Genomic DNA, 19,080 nt, shown 5'->3' on the forward strand with positions numbered 1-19,080 from the left:
TTTATATGTACCTCAAAATATCTTCATTTTCTTAATAAGAATCAAGTACTGTTTGAAGCAGAAGGATTCACTTTCTCTCACAGCGATGAAGAAAAGTTATTAAGAACTATGATGATTGTATGCATAATTGTGTCTGAGCGAATTGTTTTTAGGTAATTAACGACTGGCTGTACCTAGAATTCGATAATGAAACATGCCTCCCTCTTCCCTCACCCCCATTGGTTCCATACTGCTTTTTTCCCCGAGATAATCTGTAGAAGTGCAAAAAATGGCCTTTCGAACCTGACACCAGTGGAACACCCACCTGCATCTTATCTCTACCTCATTATCGAATCGTCGTTAGCCGTGAACTTTAGCCTCGAGTCTGTTAACAGATCGGGCCACCTTCGCTTTCAATACCTACACCTACAACGATTTGGAAGATCCACCCTCTTCCCGAAAGGACGGTTAATTACATCTTTTCCGATAATCCCTAACTATTATATTTTTTGCATGTTTTATAACTTAGATAAATACCACACAGTTATCCGTTTTACTAATACACATGGAACGATAACTAACATTTGTTATTCGTTACCCTTGCTACTGCGTTGAAACTCAAAATGGATGTTTTTATGACTATTGGGTGTTAATAAATATCTGGTACAACTACTAAGAAGATAGTTTGCTGTAAAAACGCATATCGTAAGTGTATAATAATTTTTTTTTTCATTTGAGACCTTACAATTGGAGTAAAAAATCCTCGTGTAAGAAGTCTACAAATGAATACGCTTATTATGTAATGAAAACACATTTTCAAAGAAATAGATATATGAAGAAACATATCCTCAAATTTTCATAATAATTTCACAAATCAAAAAACAAACAAAAAATACATAACAAGCCCGTTTAATGATTCGTGGTGTTTATTTAGCATTTTTTAACAATTAGAAGGTTGATGTATTTTATTAGCTCACAAAATCATTGAAAAGATTCATAAGTGTTTTGCTTTTTCTTTTGAAATAGAATTGTGTTCGTAACATTTCTGCTTAATATCCATAAAAACATTAGCAACTGAAGGAAGTCATTGTTAATGCAAATAAATAAATGAATGATATTAAAACTAAACTACTAACTTATATAAACGTTATAAATGTTTAATACAGATTTTTAGCATAATAAACCAAATCCTCACCGAGTAAATTTTTCAATCAGCTAGATTCATAGTAAGCTAAATTTTCCTGTATTGGTATTTTATTCTTCCTTCTCACCAACACGAACATTTAACATATTCAAATACAGCAATTACGAATTAAATATCTTAGCTGTTCTCTTGAAATAATTTGAAAATTTCTTGAACCTATAGATAATATCTTTACCAATATTGGTTGATTTTTCTTCTCTTAATTACTTGCTTTATTGCTACGGACCTTGACTAGTACATCATCGATCAAACTAATAAATCTCATCGTGCATACTTTGTGCATTATCTTAATAGACTGAAATAATCAGAGAAAGTAGAAAAATCTGCTTCAATGATCGAAGTACCTGTACATACAGCAAGAACTAAACAGTTACTTCATTCAAGGAACGCGCTATGAATGGACGGCTAAACAAGATAACGAAGGAGTTTGCTCATCGTCAGGTAAAAGTGACCGAACGTCAAGTTGATCGAACACAATTAAGCTTTTCAGTTCTATCACGCTGTCAGCTTTAACGTCATGACGAGAGTATCATTACTTTTGTCTCTCTATTATCTTTTTAATTAGACCTATTTACTAGAGTACAAGCTCTTTAAATCCGCCAATGAATAGCTGTCAGATGTAACGACCTTCTAAGAAGTAGTTTATGATACCAATTACGTACTGTAGCTCGTAGCCGCTGCCATAGTTCTACGTCATTTCAAATTTATAGCAATCAATTTTTGCAAATTTATTGAAACGTGGCGTTTAGCTAAGATCTTTGTGTCAGGATTACCAACTGTGAAAGAGTTAAAAACTGTAACAATTATTTCTTTACATGTCTTACTAATCGCCTTGTCCATACATATATATTCAGAATGCTCAGTACCAAGTTCTAATTCAGTTAAATTTTATAACTTCATTATTATGTCTTATATTATTTTATAAGTTTGTCCTTAATCATTACAGAATTTTCGTTTCTAAGGAATTAATAGAGGATGCAAGTATTATGTTTGCAAAGAAAATGGCGAGACTTCAGGTACATAAATCAAGTTACCACGTATACATTTTCATTAATAATTACAGTAGAACATCGATTATCTGAACCAATTGAGGCACATGCTGTTATCAAATTATCGCTATCTCATGATATATCGGTAATATAATTAAAATATCGATAACAGATAAGAGTGATTGTAGGCTTTATGTCTTCTTTTTTAAAGTAATTATTAGAGAGATTGTTACCGATTATTGACAGGTTAACGATATTTAAGTATATGCATATCATTATCGCCTACACTTTCTTGCTCCTTCTATGTTACAATAGTAAAACAGCAGAGATCATGCCCTCTGATACCTTTGGTACAGATCTGATGACAACATGTTCACTTTTCTACATTCTAGCCTTCTTTAATGCAAATATTATGCAAACAGAAAATATGATCCTATAACAATAGCACGTTAGAACACAGAACGTGTCATATTATTTCTGAAATTTTTCACAGTATCAATTAAATATTTGTTTATACCTCCAACTCCTGTATTTAACGAAAAGATATTTTTCTAAACTAAACAAATCCTTTCTGAAAGAAGAACCCAGTTGCAACCAAAGCACAGAAATGTAACAAAAATAAATAGTTTTTACACATTGACAAATTACATATTGTAGTCTACTTCTACATATATGTATATTTTATATTCTTCTAATCTATCGATAATCATTAGCAACATAATAACTTCAAATGTCATTCCTATCCATTATCAATATTTTAACAATATTATCAATAATATTTCGATATTATCGATACTTATCGATACTTATCGATAACGACATCGTTAGTCTGGAACGAGCAGCGACAGAGTTACACTGAAAATTGAGAGAGTAACTAAGAGTGAAATGTGATTAAAACTTACAGAATATTGTACAATTAATTATCATTCTGCTATATTTTAAATGCTGTTGTATTTTTATTTAATATGCCAAAAATTCGTGCGAAAAGGAGTGCTATGTGGATGTATTTTTCTAACTGCATCGAAAACGATAACGAAGTTGTTAAGTGTAATATATGTAGTGCTACAATACAGCACTCTAATAATACATCAAATATGTGGTCACACATACGCAGATTTCACAAAAATATTTTAAATAATTCATTAGATGAAGAGAATTTAGTCACGGCGAACGCTACACGTTTCGATACCAATTCATTTACTAGTACTGGCACCGATATACAAAGTGTAGAAAAAGATAGTGATGATATGCAAAAGTATCCTATGGATTCTAAACGATCTAAAGAAATTACACATTTTCTGATCAAATTCGTAGCAGAAGATGTTCATCCATTTTCGATGGTAAGCACCAAAGCATTTATTAATTTTGTTAAATCATTGAACCCAAAGTATGAAATACCTGATGGAAAAACATTAGTCAGTAAATATTTGACGGAAATGTATTTAGAAAAATGTCAAGAAATAGAAAGAAAATTGTCGCTTGCTCAACACGTACATATTACAATTGATTTATGGACAGATGTTCATCGAGAAATGTCATTTCTTGGCACCATTGTCCATTTCTTCACGAATGATTCTGTAGAGGCAAATACACTGCAAGTGTCTCATTTGCCAATGCAACACACTGTTGATAATTTATACGAAGTGCTTATGCAAACAACTCGAACTTGGCAAATCAGTTCTAAGATTCATTCTGTTGTAACTGATAATGGAAGCAATATTGTAGCTGCAATTAAAAAAACACAATGGCAACAGCTACCTTGCTTCGGACATGCAATTAATTTAGTTGTATGCAATGCTATAAAAAACAGCGAAAATATCTGCAGTATTATTAAAAAGTGTCAAAATGTTACGCATTTCTTCGAAACCAATAATGCTGCATCTGAATTACTAAGAAACCAGCAAATTCGACAAGGTTTAACTAAAATTTTAAGTCTGAAAAGAGACGTAACAACACAGTGGAATTCAACTTACTTAATGCTCAATCGTTTTATAGAATTAAGAACAGTTTTATTGGCAGTTTTCGATGAGCTAAATCAAAAAGATATAGAACATTTGACAATTGGGGAATGGGAAGTTATTAAGGATACGACGAATATTTTAAAACCATTTTATCAAGCAACTCTAGACTTATCCTGTGAAAACTATATGACGATATCAAAAGTTATTCCAATAATTCATTGTATTGAAGGTGCTATTAAAAACCAGGGAGATATATCTACAGATGCTCAAATATTACGTACAAATTTATTAACTGAACTGAATCACCGTTTTAAAGACATTGAAATTCATCCTACGTATGCAATATCTACAATTTTGGATCCGCGATATAAAAATATCGCATTTGAATCAAAAGAATATGTTAAAATGGCGAAAAATAATATAATAAACGAATACAATATTCAAGAAAATAAGTCTCATACACAGTCTAGTACTAGTAACAATAACAGTACTTCAACAATAAATGATGATGCAGAGGCAGATAATAGTATATGGACAGATTTCGACAAAAAAGTGCAAAATCTAGAATCTACTACTGACTCTGATGACAATGTTGCATCCATAAAGTACGAATTGAAAAGGTAAATATTTTTTAAGGATACAATTTTGAATAATGTACCTGCATATGTGTGTTTAATATTTATGATATTACATACGTATACGTGTATATTATTTTATATTATGTATAGTATTTTATATTATAAAATACACAAAATATGTTATGTGTTTTATGTTATAGATATTTGAAATGCAGCGTCATTAATAGGAAGCATAATCCACTAACATGGTGGACAACTGAAGGTGCGGCAAGATTTCCTCGTCTTTGGCCTATGGCAATGAAATATTTATCTATTCCAGCGATCTCAATCCCAAGTGGCCGATTATTTTCCAAAGCTGGACAGATTCTTTCTGACAGAAGAACCAGTCTACAGCCAAAACATATAAACATGCTCTCTGTAATCAGTTCTAACGAAGATAAATATATTTAAATAAGTTTATGATACATTATAGTCTAATTAAATCAATTCAATTGCTTCTGTTCCATTTGCCTTAATGATCTTAATGATAGTATCGATAATATTCCGATATTATTGATATTTATCAATAAGTTTATCGATAGTCAGACCTCTAGCTCGCTAATGAAGTTAACCTCTCGAGCACAGAGGACTTTTCCGACTTTCTCAATGTCTATTGCTTATCCATCTCTAAGATATCTCTTTATGAGCACAGCTCCATAAATGTATGATATCACATGATACATAAAAGTATTGTATACGTACATAAGTTATTTCTACTTTTGATATAAGCATCAATTAATAAATAAGTAATATAAAGCTTGACTTATAGAAGCCTATAGAATTATCTATAGAAGCGCCTTTTAAACTTGTTTTTACCTATTCTTTTGCGCAATGATTTATAAGTTTACAAAAAATTGTAATTTGTAATTATTCCGTCACATTATATCTTATAACCTATTACATTGATACTGGCGTCTGTCTAGTATTTCAGGTTTACATAGCCTATAAAACTCTAGAAAGAAAGATAAGAATAGAATTTCCAGTGGGAAAAAATACGAAGCAATATTTTCTGCTAAAATCTACCTATATTAAACACAACATAACTCGAACAATTTGCAATGATATTAAAGGAAACATTAAAAATCTTAGAGAAAGAAATATCAGAAAGGTGTCATTAGTGATTCTTTCATATCACTTTCAATTCATTAAAAACCTTGATGTACCAAAAGTACGGACTCATCGCTGAAGGCAGTGGCCATTATTTTTTTACATTTTACGAAACAAGTTTATCAGAAGAATTTAAATGCCATTCAAATATTATTCAAAATAAAGTCTTGCTTCTTCTTTCAAAAATTATAAGAATAATAACTTAAATTAAATGCTATCAAATGTAATAAATTAAACATTCTTTGATTTTTTTTAAATTGAAATACATAAATTAATAATGAATCTCTTATAACCATACATATAAATTCCAAATTTATCCATCCATTTAATACTCATTAGTATTATCACAATTTTACCAATAAATGGATGGATGAATTTGTAATTTATACGTAGGGTACTAAGTGATTCATTATTATTATATATTCATTATCTAGTAATACTTATCAGTCTGATAAAGAATGACGTACACATTATATACGTTACACCTTGTTCATGAAAATCAAGTTACTAAAAAAATGCAAAACTTAAAGAGTTAACGAGGAAAATTAAAAGGCTGTAACGTATGGTTTCCTTTCCATGATTGTTGTCGATGGGGTCCGATTTAAATACCTCTCGTGCGAATGAACAGGTAAAAAACTATAACAGAAAATAAGGGAGCAACACCGTTACAACGGTGCATCCATACACTGCACATCAATTTAGCGAAGCGGAGAAGTCAAGGACGTTCAAAGAACATTCTATATCATGCGGACAGTTGTTTGTAGCGTGTTGTCTAGGTCATGCAAAATCAAGGACATGGAGGGGGCGGCGCGGTGGCAGGAATCCGAGAGACGTGAATAGCCGAAGAAAGGAGGAGCTCGAGGAATTAGTTTACAAATTCACAGCCACCTGCTGAAATATTAATCAGACGTATTCTTTTATGGAGACGATAAAAATACATAGATATTTCCTTCTACAGCGCGAATAAAATGATACAAAACTATTAGCACAATAGTTAAATCGATTGCTACTAGCTTATCGTGTATTAAAGAAATGTTTTAAAGAGGAAATTATTGGTATTTATGTGTTTTTAAAAATCTATTAACAAAATCATTGCAAAAACAGTTTGCTTGCACTTATAATAATTTCATGGAATAATAATAGACTTATACTAATAAAGTCTATAGAATAATTAGGCTTATATTACTAATTCCAATTATTATTAGTTAAAAGAACACAAATATAAAATAATCTTTATAAAAATACCGGAAATCTACTTTCAAATGATATTAGAAAAAAAAGACTTATAGATATGTATGAAACCATAATATTCGTAAAATTAGTCAATTAAAAAATACCTATTAAAATTAAAATTTGTAGATAATTAAAAAAAAATGAGGATTAAAGGTTTAATTGAAACGTTCTTGTGAAAAGTAGCGTGTGTGCTAAAATTTTTCACTTTTGCTTTTAAAAAAATGTTTTATGTGGTTCCAAAAATAAAATTTTAGCAAGAAAAAGTTTTCATTTTTGGGACTTACGTTACTTTCCACAAGAATGCTTCACTTATTCACATTGGACCTACACTACATTATTCATATATACGTACATTCTTGCACGAAATTTTGGAAATGTATATTCTGTTGCGTGTAATCTGACATCCCGAATTAAATGAATTCTAATCAATTATTAGAACTGAAATTAGTATCTGACTACATCAACCAAAAGTAGGATGTATATGTATATGTAGGCTGACTTTGCTTCTATGTATCTATCCTTTTCGTTGGACCATTCTCTTTTTCTCATGCTGAATCTGCGGAAGGGGACCTGTTGCCAAGGAAAGGCTTAAAAGTAAACAACGTTACGTCATCAGGGCCCTTGACGTCTAGCCTGGTTAGTGTGCTGACTCTCAAAGCTCATGCCTGTTCCCCTCCTATCTTAGGATCTCCAAGATCGCAGTTTATTTTCAGTGACGCACGGTTAGATGTGTGTATACCAATACGGTGGACCTATCACTTTTATATATTTGAATCTTACATTTCCTTTTCTAAGGGAATGACATACACCTTTTATATACACATCAATTTTTATGAAAACCGATTACTCCTTATGTATTTTAATATCCTTAGTATTTTGATGGAATGTTTGACGAATTAAATAAATATTTAAATAAAATAGATATAACGAAACCAAAATGATATACTATCCTTAGGAAAGTAAGTACTCAATATATGATATTTTACACTCTTAAATAAAAAACAAATTTTGGTAACATAGTTCATATTCTGCGCTCCTGTGTCAATGTTGCAAGTTGGCTCATAACTAAAAGAGACTACATAAAAATAAAAAAATTTTTTTAAATGATCAATAATCGTTTACGAAAACCTAGACGTGTAATTAGATTCACTTTTTCCGAATCGTATTACTACTCATCATCGTTGCACTTACAATGTCACGATAATCAAACAAACCTCGAATTGAAAGACAAGAACCTTATGAAGGAAACAAAAGAGAAAGAGAGAAAAAGAGAGAGAAAGAGAGTATGAATGAATGTGTGTGTTTTTGTATTGTACTGTGTGTGCGCGTGCGTTCGTGTGGGTATATGTGTAAAAAGTGACCAAACGAGCGGCAACGAATACGACAGGAACACAAGGCTTCTCCAGAGGGCTACCATCCACACTGGTTATTCGGCCTGCAAAATAATAATCATAGCGGTCGCGCTCTCTTGGTCGTTCGATTTGGTCGGTTGTCTCCATCCCTCTCGCGGATTTCCTTGTCGCTCGCTGCATAGCAACAAGGACCGTTTCTCTCTGTTACTCGTGCGACCTGCCGCAGGCCCGTCCACGCGAGCTTCGAGGCGACAGAGGCACACCGACAAAATAGAGAAAAGGGGCTAGACACTTCGAATCGAAAGAAAAAAGACAAAACGAATTGTGTTACACATATTGCGCATACTATGTAAATACACTACTGCTCGGTGTCTAGACACTTCTTTTACACAGATCGTAATTTAAATGAGGAATAAAAGTATTTACAGTGATTTTATCTCTTTTTTTATTACTACTACCGTTATGTGTATAGCAAAATGTTGTGTTACTGTAAAATTGTTTTTCATGTACAGGAAAAACTGTCCCGAATAAACTTGTGGAGACATTTAGGAAAAACGTATTATAGACAATTATAAAAGTTATAAACAGCTAATGGCAATTAATTCAGGCATTAGATATTAATCTAGCGTCAGTGTGGATATGTTGGCGATACGTATATTTCATTTCATCTTATTGTTAAGTTTATGAATAAATTTGGTTTAACATGAAACAAGAAAGTTACAAAGACACATTTTTAGCTATTATAATATTTGAAAGTTTTAAGTAACATTTATATGTTATTACACGTCTAGATACTTCTAAGTATATACATATGTACAACTATTTATATGTTCATGTGTATATTTAAACAAGTATTCAAAATATTAAAATATTGTAACGTATTCAAGTATTCTTGAATAGATTTCAAATTTTGAAAACTTTATAAAAGTTAAGCCGTAAGAAATGCAATAAAATGTATTCAAACTTTTTTTCTATTTCGCAATATGCAATAATAATTTAGACATTATTATTGCAAAATGTAGGTAAATCGAACTTATGTTATAGAAAATTTTGTGTTCCATTAGAGTTCCTCTACCACCCTTCTAAATATTGCTACATACATTATTTATAGTTTTAGATTTCACAAATACAATATATAGGGACGACAGAATTTCTTCGAATGAGTCTAAAATGTTTCAACTACACCGATAAACATCAAGTCTATCGATATCGGTATCAACAGATCATTTTGATCCAACATGTAAGATGAGATTAGGAGGATTACAACAGTTTCACAATTTTTAAAATAATACTTTAATAGTTAAGTAACACAAAAATAGAGAAATAAGAGAAATAGTCGACTGAAAAGACGCCACTGGATCGATACACATGTGACACTACATACTCGCTTATTCTTTTTGACTGCTCGGATGGCGCATTTCTACTGATTTCAGCCACTGTGTTTCACTTCACACGACCCATAAGGCACTTCGCGTATATGTAGTTAAGTGCACATTAAAGTTACATACCTACAGTCAGGGGAAAAAGTATTCGTACACCTTGAACTTTTGATTTTAATTTAATTAATAATATCCTTTCAACAACAGCAAGTGATCATGAGTGCAAAAAGTAAGGAGACAACAATATAGGAAAGAAATATGGCACTTAACCTATACGAAGGCTAAATCTCTTCATGAAATTAGACGTATATATTATACAAATGTTATAAACAAATAGAGTAGCCTGTACAGTTATTAATCCTCATATAGTATTAAATTGACCCTTTTTTTTAGAAAAATATTAAATACTGTCAAGCTCCAATAACTCGAACTTCTTCCACTCAAAAACGTTTATAAATTGAAAGAAAACTTACTTTAACTGGAATTACTTGCCATATACATATTTAGATGCATTTCTTTACCTCTGTAATTTGAATTTAAAATAGTCAGACCTCTACAAGTTGAAGTTTACCTCTATAAATCAAATTTTTATCATTGCTGCCTCTATAACTCGAAGTTATAGCTATATGTCCTAATTTGTCAAAGAAATAAATGCTAGAAAATAAGACAACACTTGCCCCGTCTCTATCTATCCTTTAACCACGTGTATATCTATGCAAGCTAATCGTTTATTATAAATAATCTAACGCATAATTCGCATTATTTCCACGCCTTAAATTGTTACCTTTGAAAGTAAAATCACAAACTTCTTTTAATAATGGTGAACAATAGCCTAATAGTATGTAACAGCATTTGTTTTGCGATTATATTTATTATATGTATACTAAATGGGAAGAAGATCATTGATAATAACATTTTAAAACCGTTACATGAAGCAACTACAGAATTATTCGGTATAAATTACATAATCATTTTCAAAGTTATGCTAATGATTCATTGCACTAATGTGAAAAATGAGGACACAAATGCCCAGATATATGTATTTGTATATTATTAAAAGTATTCAATTATCACTTTAAAGACACTGAAACACATCTTACGTATTCTACAAATTGGACAATTTTGGATTGTCCAATTGTTTTAAAAGAATATATTAAAGTAATCAAAATAGTAAAGAAAATAATTAATTTTATTTTTAAAACGCATCATTTATTCGAAGAGTGCTGATATTTTTACTTTAGTATAAAGTAGACACATTGCGACACAGTGTGGCTCACAATATTAGACAAATGTCTCCCATAACTCTGTTGGCGCCAATCAATTTCATCAATAACCTCACTTTCATGAAGCTTCAACTTCGAGCTCAGAAATTGTTATTGGTTTGTGAAGTAGACACGAAACCTCACAAAATCTCGAAGAAAAAAGTCGCACAGCTTCACATCCAACGATTTTAGCAACCAATTCGCCAATATGCAATAAAAGTTACAACTCAAAAGAGTACGTTTATTAAAATATACCTTGCAGTAAACTGTTTTATAAACGTAATTTGTAAACCACCTTTTGCTGAGTTACGTCAGTTTTATCGCATGTGAGCAAATTTTGAAGTGAAGTGAAACGATCAGGACATTTCTCTTGCAACAACTCAATTCTTTCGCGTGCAACGTGATAGATTGAGATCCACACCTTCCAATTAAGGCAACAAAAAGTCTGCTTTCATGTTGGGATAACGTATGCTATTCACTGTCAATGCATTGCATTTTTGAAGGAGTACAGCCCAATTACTCCACTAGTCCAAAATCCGCATGGAACAGTCTCTTCAGGGATTCTTTTCACCCCAAATCCGACAGTTTTGTTTATTCAAAGTGCATCTCATTATTAAACCTAACTTTTTGTGAAAAATTGCTGTCTACTTCTTAGTTTTCCATTACACAATTGGCAAATGTATGATACTGCAGATCTTGCGTTGGTTGCAGATGCAGATCTTTCGTGAGAATTCGCTGCATGGGGCTTCTCGAAATGTTCAATTGCTGTGAACGATGGCAAATCAAGATTACTGGATTTTTCGCAATAATTTTAGTTACTCTATATTTTTTATGACTTTCCATATTTTCAGTCGAACCAATTTGTTTAAATTTGTTGATCAACCTTTCAACTGTAGACTAATATAGAGTATTTCGTCGGCGACAAATTGCACGCAATTTGCGAACTCTTTCCGTGAAATTTTACGAAACAATTGAACTGCTCATACTTATAATGAGTTTTCAAAATAATTGTGAGTTGGTCATTCGTGTAGCATTCCATGACGACCAATCGTAATGTGTCTACGCGAGAGCTATAAATCTTTTAGCGCCGCCAAAAAGACAAAACAAAAATGGCGCGCAATATAAATCTTGTGCTCTTGTTGAGGCACCCATTACTTTAACAATGGGTGCACATATAAATATAAATGACATGCAACCAGCAGATTTTGCTGAGAAAATGAGGAATGTAGAATGCAATACTGATTATAATTTTGTGTCAATAAAGTATAAGAAGATTTAAATAAAAACGTATTATCTGCCGTACTCTACTTGAATCACTTGTCTCTGTATTCCCATTAACGATATTTTAACGATATTTTAACGACATTTTTGATATATCGATATATCAAATCGAATCGAATCGGATCAAATAACATCATCCCTAGCATCACCTCTACATAGACTATCAATGAATACGATTCCCCGTGTGAACAGATATATTTTGCAACAAACTTGCCTTTTTAGATGTCCCGAAGGAAAGGCAGTGAAACAGAGAAGTATAAGAATTTTCATTTACTAAAGTATCATTATTAGGCAGAGGATCTTTATGTATTTATGAGAAATTTCAATACGCTAAGACCTACAGAACTCATATAATGTGCAAAGATGCAAAAAATATCCGAAGTTAAGTATATTTTATAGTAATTAAAGGGTAAAACGAATTTTTACTTGGATTCCACTTCCCTAAATGTATTTACGAAAATAGGAATTTGCATAAACATCCGTAATCTAATCATTATCTCTCACTCAAGAAACATTTCAGCAATTACTAGTTTTTGAACCTATACCTACAGTTTAATAGATTTTATTCAACATTCAATAAGTCTTTCGATTTCTAAAATTAAATATTAAACGTTACAATTATATCAAGTCGTCTTTCAAATCTTAATAGAAAAGCAAAATAACAAAGAGCTAATTATTATCTATATGCGTATTCCTCTTGGTATTATAAACCATTTCTTTGAAGCATTTTTTTTCTTTTTTACATAATAAACACTTTATAAGGAATTTAATGTGGTAGAATTAAGATAATAACCGATGAATGATTACAAGAAAAGTGATGTTCTAACAATAAAGGGAAAAGTGTAAGTTTGATTCGATTCACTCAATGAAATCTCTTTAGTTTTGATCTCTTAAATCTCTTTACCCTATAATCGTCGCCGTTTCTACTGAGATGTATCAATACGATGCGTTCTAACGCAATTCGATTACTGGCTAAGTTACCGTATAGGTACCATAAGCCCAATAATTTGTTGAAACAAGAAACTAGAGATTATAAGTAACTGTTCTAATCCAAATTAAAGCGGTTGTAATATAAGAATTAAAATCTTTGTTCAAATGATCTTGGTTACGCTTGATTATTATAAACAATTAAAATTTTGTTGATTACTATTTTTATGGAACTTATTTTTGATTACGAATAACCATTATTAATAGAGATCATTTTTTTGTCACAGATAACCATTATCGAAGACAAAAAATTTATTCAGTTACTTTTAACAATTATGAATCTTAATTAGCAGTACTAGTAATTAGTATCAGTAAGCGGTGATGATTATTCGTAACCAAGAACAATTTTTGTCATCCATAATAGTCTCCAATAACCGTCAAAATTTATAGTTATTCGCAATTAGAACATTTAAAAATCAATATTTTTTAATGATTTCAGTTTCTGAAATATCTCTAACATTTAGTGAACACTGCCTTACATTTAAATGGAAATTTGCCTTTTTATTTTTCTGGTAAAGATCGTTACGAAAAAGTTATTGTTACTTTGGGTCTCTGCAGAAGGAAGGAAGTACATATGTAAACTTAAATTGGATATGTCTGCGCTCCTTGAAAGAAGACGACATAAGTATCTCCCTGCGGTTGAGCCATCCTGTTGGTTATAGGTACATTTCCCGAAAGTACGAACGACACTAATTTAAGTAAATCTTGAAATCTAACAAAACATGAAATACGAGCTTTTACTAAAAATTATGAAAATTCAATACCTCAGCAAACGATACGCTGATTATTTGCAATCAAAACTCAGTTTAAATTACTACCCAATGAATTTTCAAATCAATCCAGCAATTACGCCATTAAAATAGTCATAGATAATTTTTACATTAAGAAAACTAATTGTTGTAGAAGTTCATAAAGCTGATGCAAAATCTGATATCAAAATTTTAATTGCACATGATATTTGAATCTATTAAAATATTTCATTGAATAATTAGAGAAATATTAACGTTTGTGTAAACCAAACTAAGCATACTCAGCAAACAAGATAACAATGAAAATTTGTTATCCAAGTAGAATAATCACAAGTTAGAGAAAACTAGTTCTTTGAAATCTATTTTACATTAATTGATAGCTTGTGCACTCCTTTTACACTTCAAGATTCATGATTTTCAATTCATAACGTTCCCTTAGGGATGTCAGTCGAACGCAAAGGGTTGAAAATGGATTAGCCAATTTTCAGATAAACCTGCGTATACGTGAAGACGGAGTCCACAGTTATGTAAAAGGAAATACCGAGAAAAAGGAAACCCAAAGCGTGGGCAAAAACATTTTCTGAGCACAGCTGTCACTCCATTAGCAGCGAGGTTTCTCATTCCAAGCAGGGGAGGTTCTTCCTCCTCCTCTTTCATACTACCATTTTCATTTTTCCTGTTGGGTCCATACTACATCACAAGAAACGCATGCGTCTTGAGTTGCAATTTCCATTACATGCTGAGTTTTACATAAAAAAAGGAAACACAGGATTTTCCTTGTTAACTACTTTCTCTATACATAGTTTTACGTAAAAATAATAAGTTGAAATTTACTAGAAGTTAAAGTTCCCGAATAAAAATATCCCAAATTAAAACTTCTTATCTGTTTAATTAGTAGCATATGAATGGTAGATAATGCGTAAAGAAAGGAAAGGGGAAATGTGTACCCCGAACCATGTAAGTTATTATCTTTCGTTCAGTGGCACTGCCGCCGCCGCCGCTGCCGCCGTCACTGCTGTCGCCAGGGTTTCAAAAGCAAACCCATGGGGATAGGGGCAGCTGTTGTACATTCCTGGGTCCGTATCTTTTCCGCGCCCCGCCCTTTTCTCCCCTAACTACCACAGCCCTCAGTTTTTCTCATTCTCTCTTCCCAACACTGCTATCGCTTTTCCTTCTCTTCTCTTGGATCCTCTCTTGAAGACTGTCAAGAATAATCAATGGCGAGGGATCGTACAGCGGAAAGCTTTGAGAAAATCTGGACCTAGCTTGACCGTGGCTCTAACGTATCTTCAACTCTACATTCTCCAACGGATTTCCTGATCATATCTCTTTTCTTTCTTTTTTCTTTTTCAACTGAATTTCGAGAAGTATACGATTCTATCAAGTATTAGTGAATAAAATATAAAAATAGATTGCAATCTAAATGTAATGAAGTGCAACAAAGATTCATCTGAAACGTTCACAGCACAAAGTGATTAATTTCACTTTTCGAACTTTGTAAAATTTTACTGCCAAAAAACTTCTTTGTTGCCTAACTTTTTACATTTAAAATAATCACAATCATTTTTGTTTTGTAGAGTTAATCGATTTGGCAAATAAGTAACTCATATGCAAATAATTCACATTATTAGAAAAAATGGTCAGAATTGAAAAATTTTAAAACTACCATTAAGAATTCGAAGTATTGTTATTAACCAGTTGATTTATTTAACTTTAATTTTAGTTTTATTTATTTAGTCAATTTATATCAACCAACTTATTAACTGAAAAATTATTTTAGAATTCTATAATTCTTACCTTAAAAAAGGTGGTCATGGAGGAATTCAAGGACCAAACGATAGACGCTAAGCTATCAACTAGTGTTAACAACTATTTAGTTAAGTATCAATTAATTTATGTCTCTTTTATTTAAAAAAAGAAGTCATGGAGCAACCATAAAGTAGATGGAACCCTACACTTAAGCCTTTTCGTGCGTATACTACACGTTTAAAAAGCAGCAAGCTCTTTCTAAGTCGAAAATTGACTTTACATTCAGAAAAGAGTCTTCGGGCAACAATGTTACACGATTTGTATCTATGTAACTTCGTTCACATTCTAAGCAGATGTTACGCGGTAGATTATCATAGGGAGAATGTATTGTACGTCCCTTCCTATCTTTTCTTTCCTTCCTCTTTAAATACTCCTAACCTTTCTTGAATTTTCTATTTGCTACATCAAGCATAATATCCATAGAAGCATACAGAGAAAGAGTAGGTACATGCCTATAACTTCACGCACACTATGTTGCAAGTGAACTTTTTATTAAACATTAACTAGGTTTTTATTAGCTCAAAAATTGTCATTTGCACAAAACTAAAGAAAAAATCTAATGCTTAAAAGAAGAATAGCGGCTCGATAACTTGATGTTTATAGTGCAATTATTTATATGTAAATACATATTCGACTATACTGTAGGACTACAATAGAACTAAATAAATCTACATTGTTAAAGTCATAAGAACATTGGAAAAACATAAGGTAATGTTACTTTCGTTTGCGATTATTTGCAATGTGGTCAGTGGCGGTCGAATATACTTTTTCTTTAATTGCTATTTTTCACTAAAAAATTAATAGCAAAGTAATTATTTTATTATTCAATGATTAATTTAGTAGTGTAGTTTTATAAGGAGTAATTTGCCATAAACTCGATCTTATATTTTAATTTTATACCTTATTGAATATTATTTCTTACAGCAGTACCATTTTTTACCTTTGCTATTGTTGTCAAGACAAACAGTCTTAATCAATAAAATCACAAAATTAGTGTCATAAATATACACTTACTAATATTACGCCCAATTAAAAAGATATTCTCATGCCAGAAAAATTCACTAAAACCGATGAAGAGAATGTAGCTTCTTTCAATTACTTCCAATAAAAAATTTAATGTCATTTGAAGCTGTATGCATATAATGATTATTCATGCACTAATAACAAAATATACACGAGTATTTATTTCAAAAATAATTCAGATGATAGTAAAATACATTTATAAAAATTATAAGTTTAAAAAACACAACTTTGAAAAAAACGATAAATAACGAAAATTTTTAAATTGATATCTTTTTCCCGCTAACACGTTCAGCAATTGCGAAAAGTACTTCTTTATTATACGAACATATATGTATATATGTACGTAGAACTGTGCAATAAATTTGTGCGCGTTATTTTGTGTCGAGTTATTCTGACAGAGCAGTTTATGCTATCTTTTCGTAGAAGGATCAAAAGAGTTTCAGCAACGTGCACGATCTCTGCTCGTTACTGAGCAAGATAAAACCCTCGGAGAGATTAGAGGGACTCAATTCGTATCTCCGCCGGAAGCAGTCGACCCTTAAGCCTTGCTGAGCCTTCCATCTGAGACAATTTCTTACTTACGATTGTCTTAGTTGCATAATCGATATACAATATTCACAGTCTTCTCTAATATGTATCCATACGTAAACGGTTGTTCACAATTAATGTTAACGATTAATATTATTTTGGAAGATCAGTAGATATAGATCGATAGCAGAATTTGATTGCAACACCGGAAACTGACGTGAGATTTTCACCATAAATCGATTTATTCGCATTTACGATCAAAACAATTTGGTATCGCATATATTTTGGTTCATTTGTCATGATGTCCACTGAACTTTTTAACACTATTTCTATGGGAGTTTTTATTCAGGTTATGAAGACTTTTTTAAACTATTTCCATGCAATTATGTACGTATGTTTATGATGAAAATACTACTGTACACTGTAAGAGACATCTATAAGCACTAAACAATACAGAAGAGGGTAGGAATATGAGATAAAGTAGAAATATGAGACGACAAAGTTTTCATTTGTACAAAATATTGACATCTAGCTAAAGTTACCAGAGATCTACCTTCAAACACTCACGCAAACTATTACTATGAAGATTTTATAAAAAATTCTTACAAATTAGCAAGAAAAGAACAAGTAACAATTCATTGAAGCATACTATCTCGATAACTATTAGTTTTTGGACTCATATACTCCTGTAGCCTTTTACTTAGTTTTTAAGTAGGGGAGAAGGTGAAAATATGGACTCGGGGTTGTGCATAGTATGGACCAGGCCTTTATTTCTTCAATAACTGCTAGAATATTCTCGCCTGGTCGTCAGACAGAACTGGTGTGATTTTTTGTTTTTATACGTCTAAAAAGTTTGCTAACACGAGATTAATTAATTGATTTATTGAGTGAGATTATTTCTCATATTAATTAACAAAAATAATATCTTAGTTATAGAGGCATAAGTAGTCACAAAGTTGAACTTCAAAATGCTGTATTTAGTTTTTTGGAAATATCTTTCTCATGTGCAACGTTTCCATATTATTTTGAAAGATAGTAGAAGGTGGCAATCTGGACCGAGGTAATCCATATTACAACTTCTCCTCATTACGTTTTATTCGTTCCCTTTGGTTTCAGGAATATGTTTGTCTGATCTGAGAGTGATGCTCTTATTTCTAATTTTTGTCAAAATTTAGAAAACTTTCATTAAATGTCAAACTTATACTGACTTTCTTTAATTAATAATAATATGTTTCAACGAAAAGTTCATACAGTTATTTATATTCTATTGTTTCTTACTTTTTATTCTCACTCTCAAACATTCTTGAAATTTTTTGTCTTCTAAGTTTTTAATTTTCTTTTTGTATAAATAATCTTGAAGTGTTACATGTAATCATTACAAAAATGAAAAAAAAATTTGTCTATTTTTAATATACGGGTCATTCCACGCGAAATCGGGCACGTTTCGGAGCAAGTTCTTGTAATTTGCTCAAATTTGAATATGTTGTAGTCTTTAACGATATTTAAACGTACCCTAAAGGATTTTTCAAAATTTTGAAAATTGTCGATTTTACAGCTGTTTGAAGTTAAGTGCTACCTTTTTTTTAAAAAATTATAGCTATTGAACTAGTAAGCGGATGG

At 31.4% G+C, this 19,080-nt stretch overlaps 2 protein-coding genes across 2 annotated transcripts in view; one reads left to right on the plus strand and one right to left on the minus strand.

Annotated features, from left to right (window-relative positions):
- LOC143187119 (uncharacterized) overlaps nucleotides 1-19,080 on the minus strand; it is a 64,807-nt gene that overhangs the window by 19,638 nt on the left and 26,089 nt on the right. The window lies entirely within an intron of this gene.
- LOC143187241 (E3 SUMO-protein ligase ZBED1-like) lies at nucleotides 3,138-5,161 on the plus strand. The gene is made up of 2 exons (XM_076391332.1): nucleotides 3,138-4,753; nucleotides 4,912-5,161. Exons 1-2 carry the CDS (start codon nucleotides 3,138-3,140, stop codon nucleotides 5,159-5,161), a joined length of 1,866 nt encoding a protein of 621 aa, XP_076247447.1.

This window comes from Calliopsis andreniformis, unplaced genomic scaffold (assembly GCF_051401765.1).
Source record: "Calliopsis andreniformis isolate RMS-2024a unplaced genomic scaffold, iyCalAndr_principal scaffold0022, whole genome shotgun sequence".
In the NCBI taxonomy this organism is placed as follows: domain Eukaryota; kingdom Metazoa; phylum Arthropoda; class Insecta; order Hymenoptera; family Andrenidae; genus Calliopsis; species Calliopsis andreniformis.

What these genes read in the sequence shown, in the direction of transcription:
- LOC143187241 (XM_076391332.1), top strand. Translation starts at nt 3,138, where the DNA reads ATGCCAAAAATTCGTGCGAAAAGGAGTGCTATGTGGATGTATTTTTCT. An exon ending in ATAAAGTACGAATTGAAAAG is followed by an intron (nt 4,754 to 4,911) that starts GTAAATATTTTT and finishes TTTATGTTATAG; the next exon opens with ATATTTGAAATGCAGCGTCA.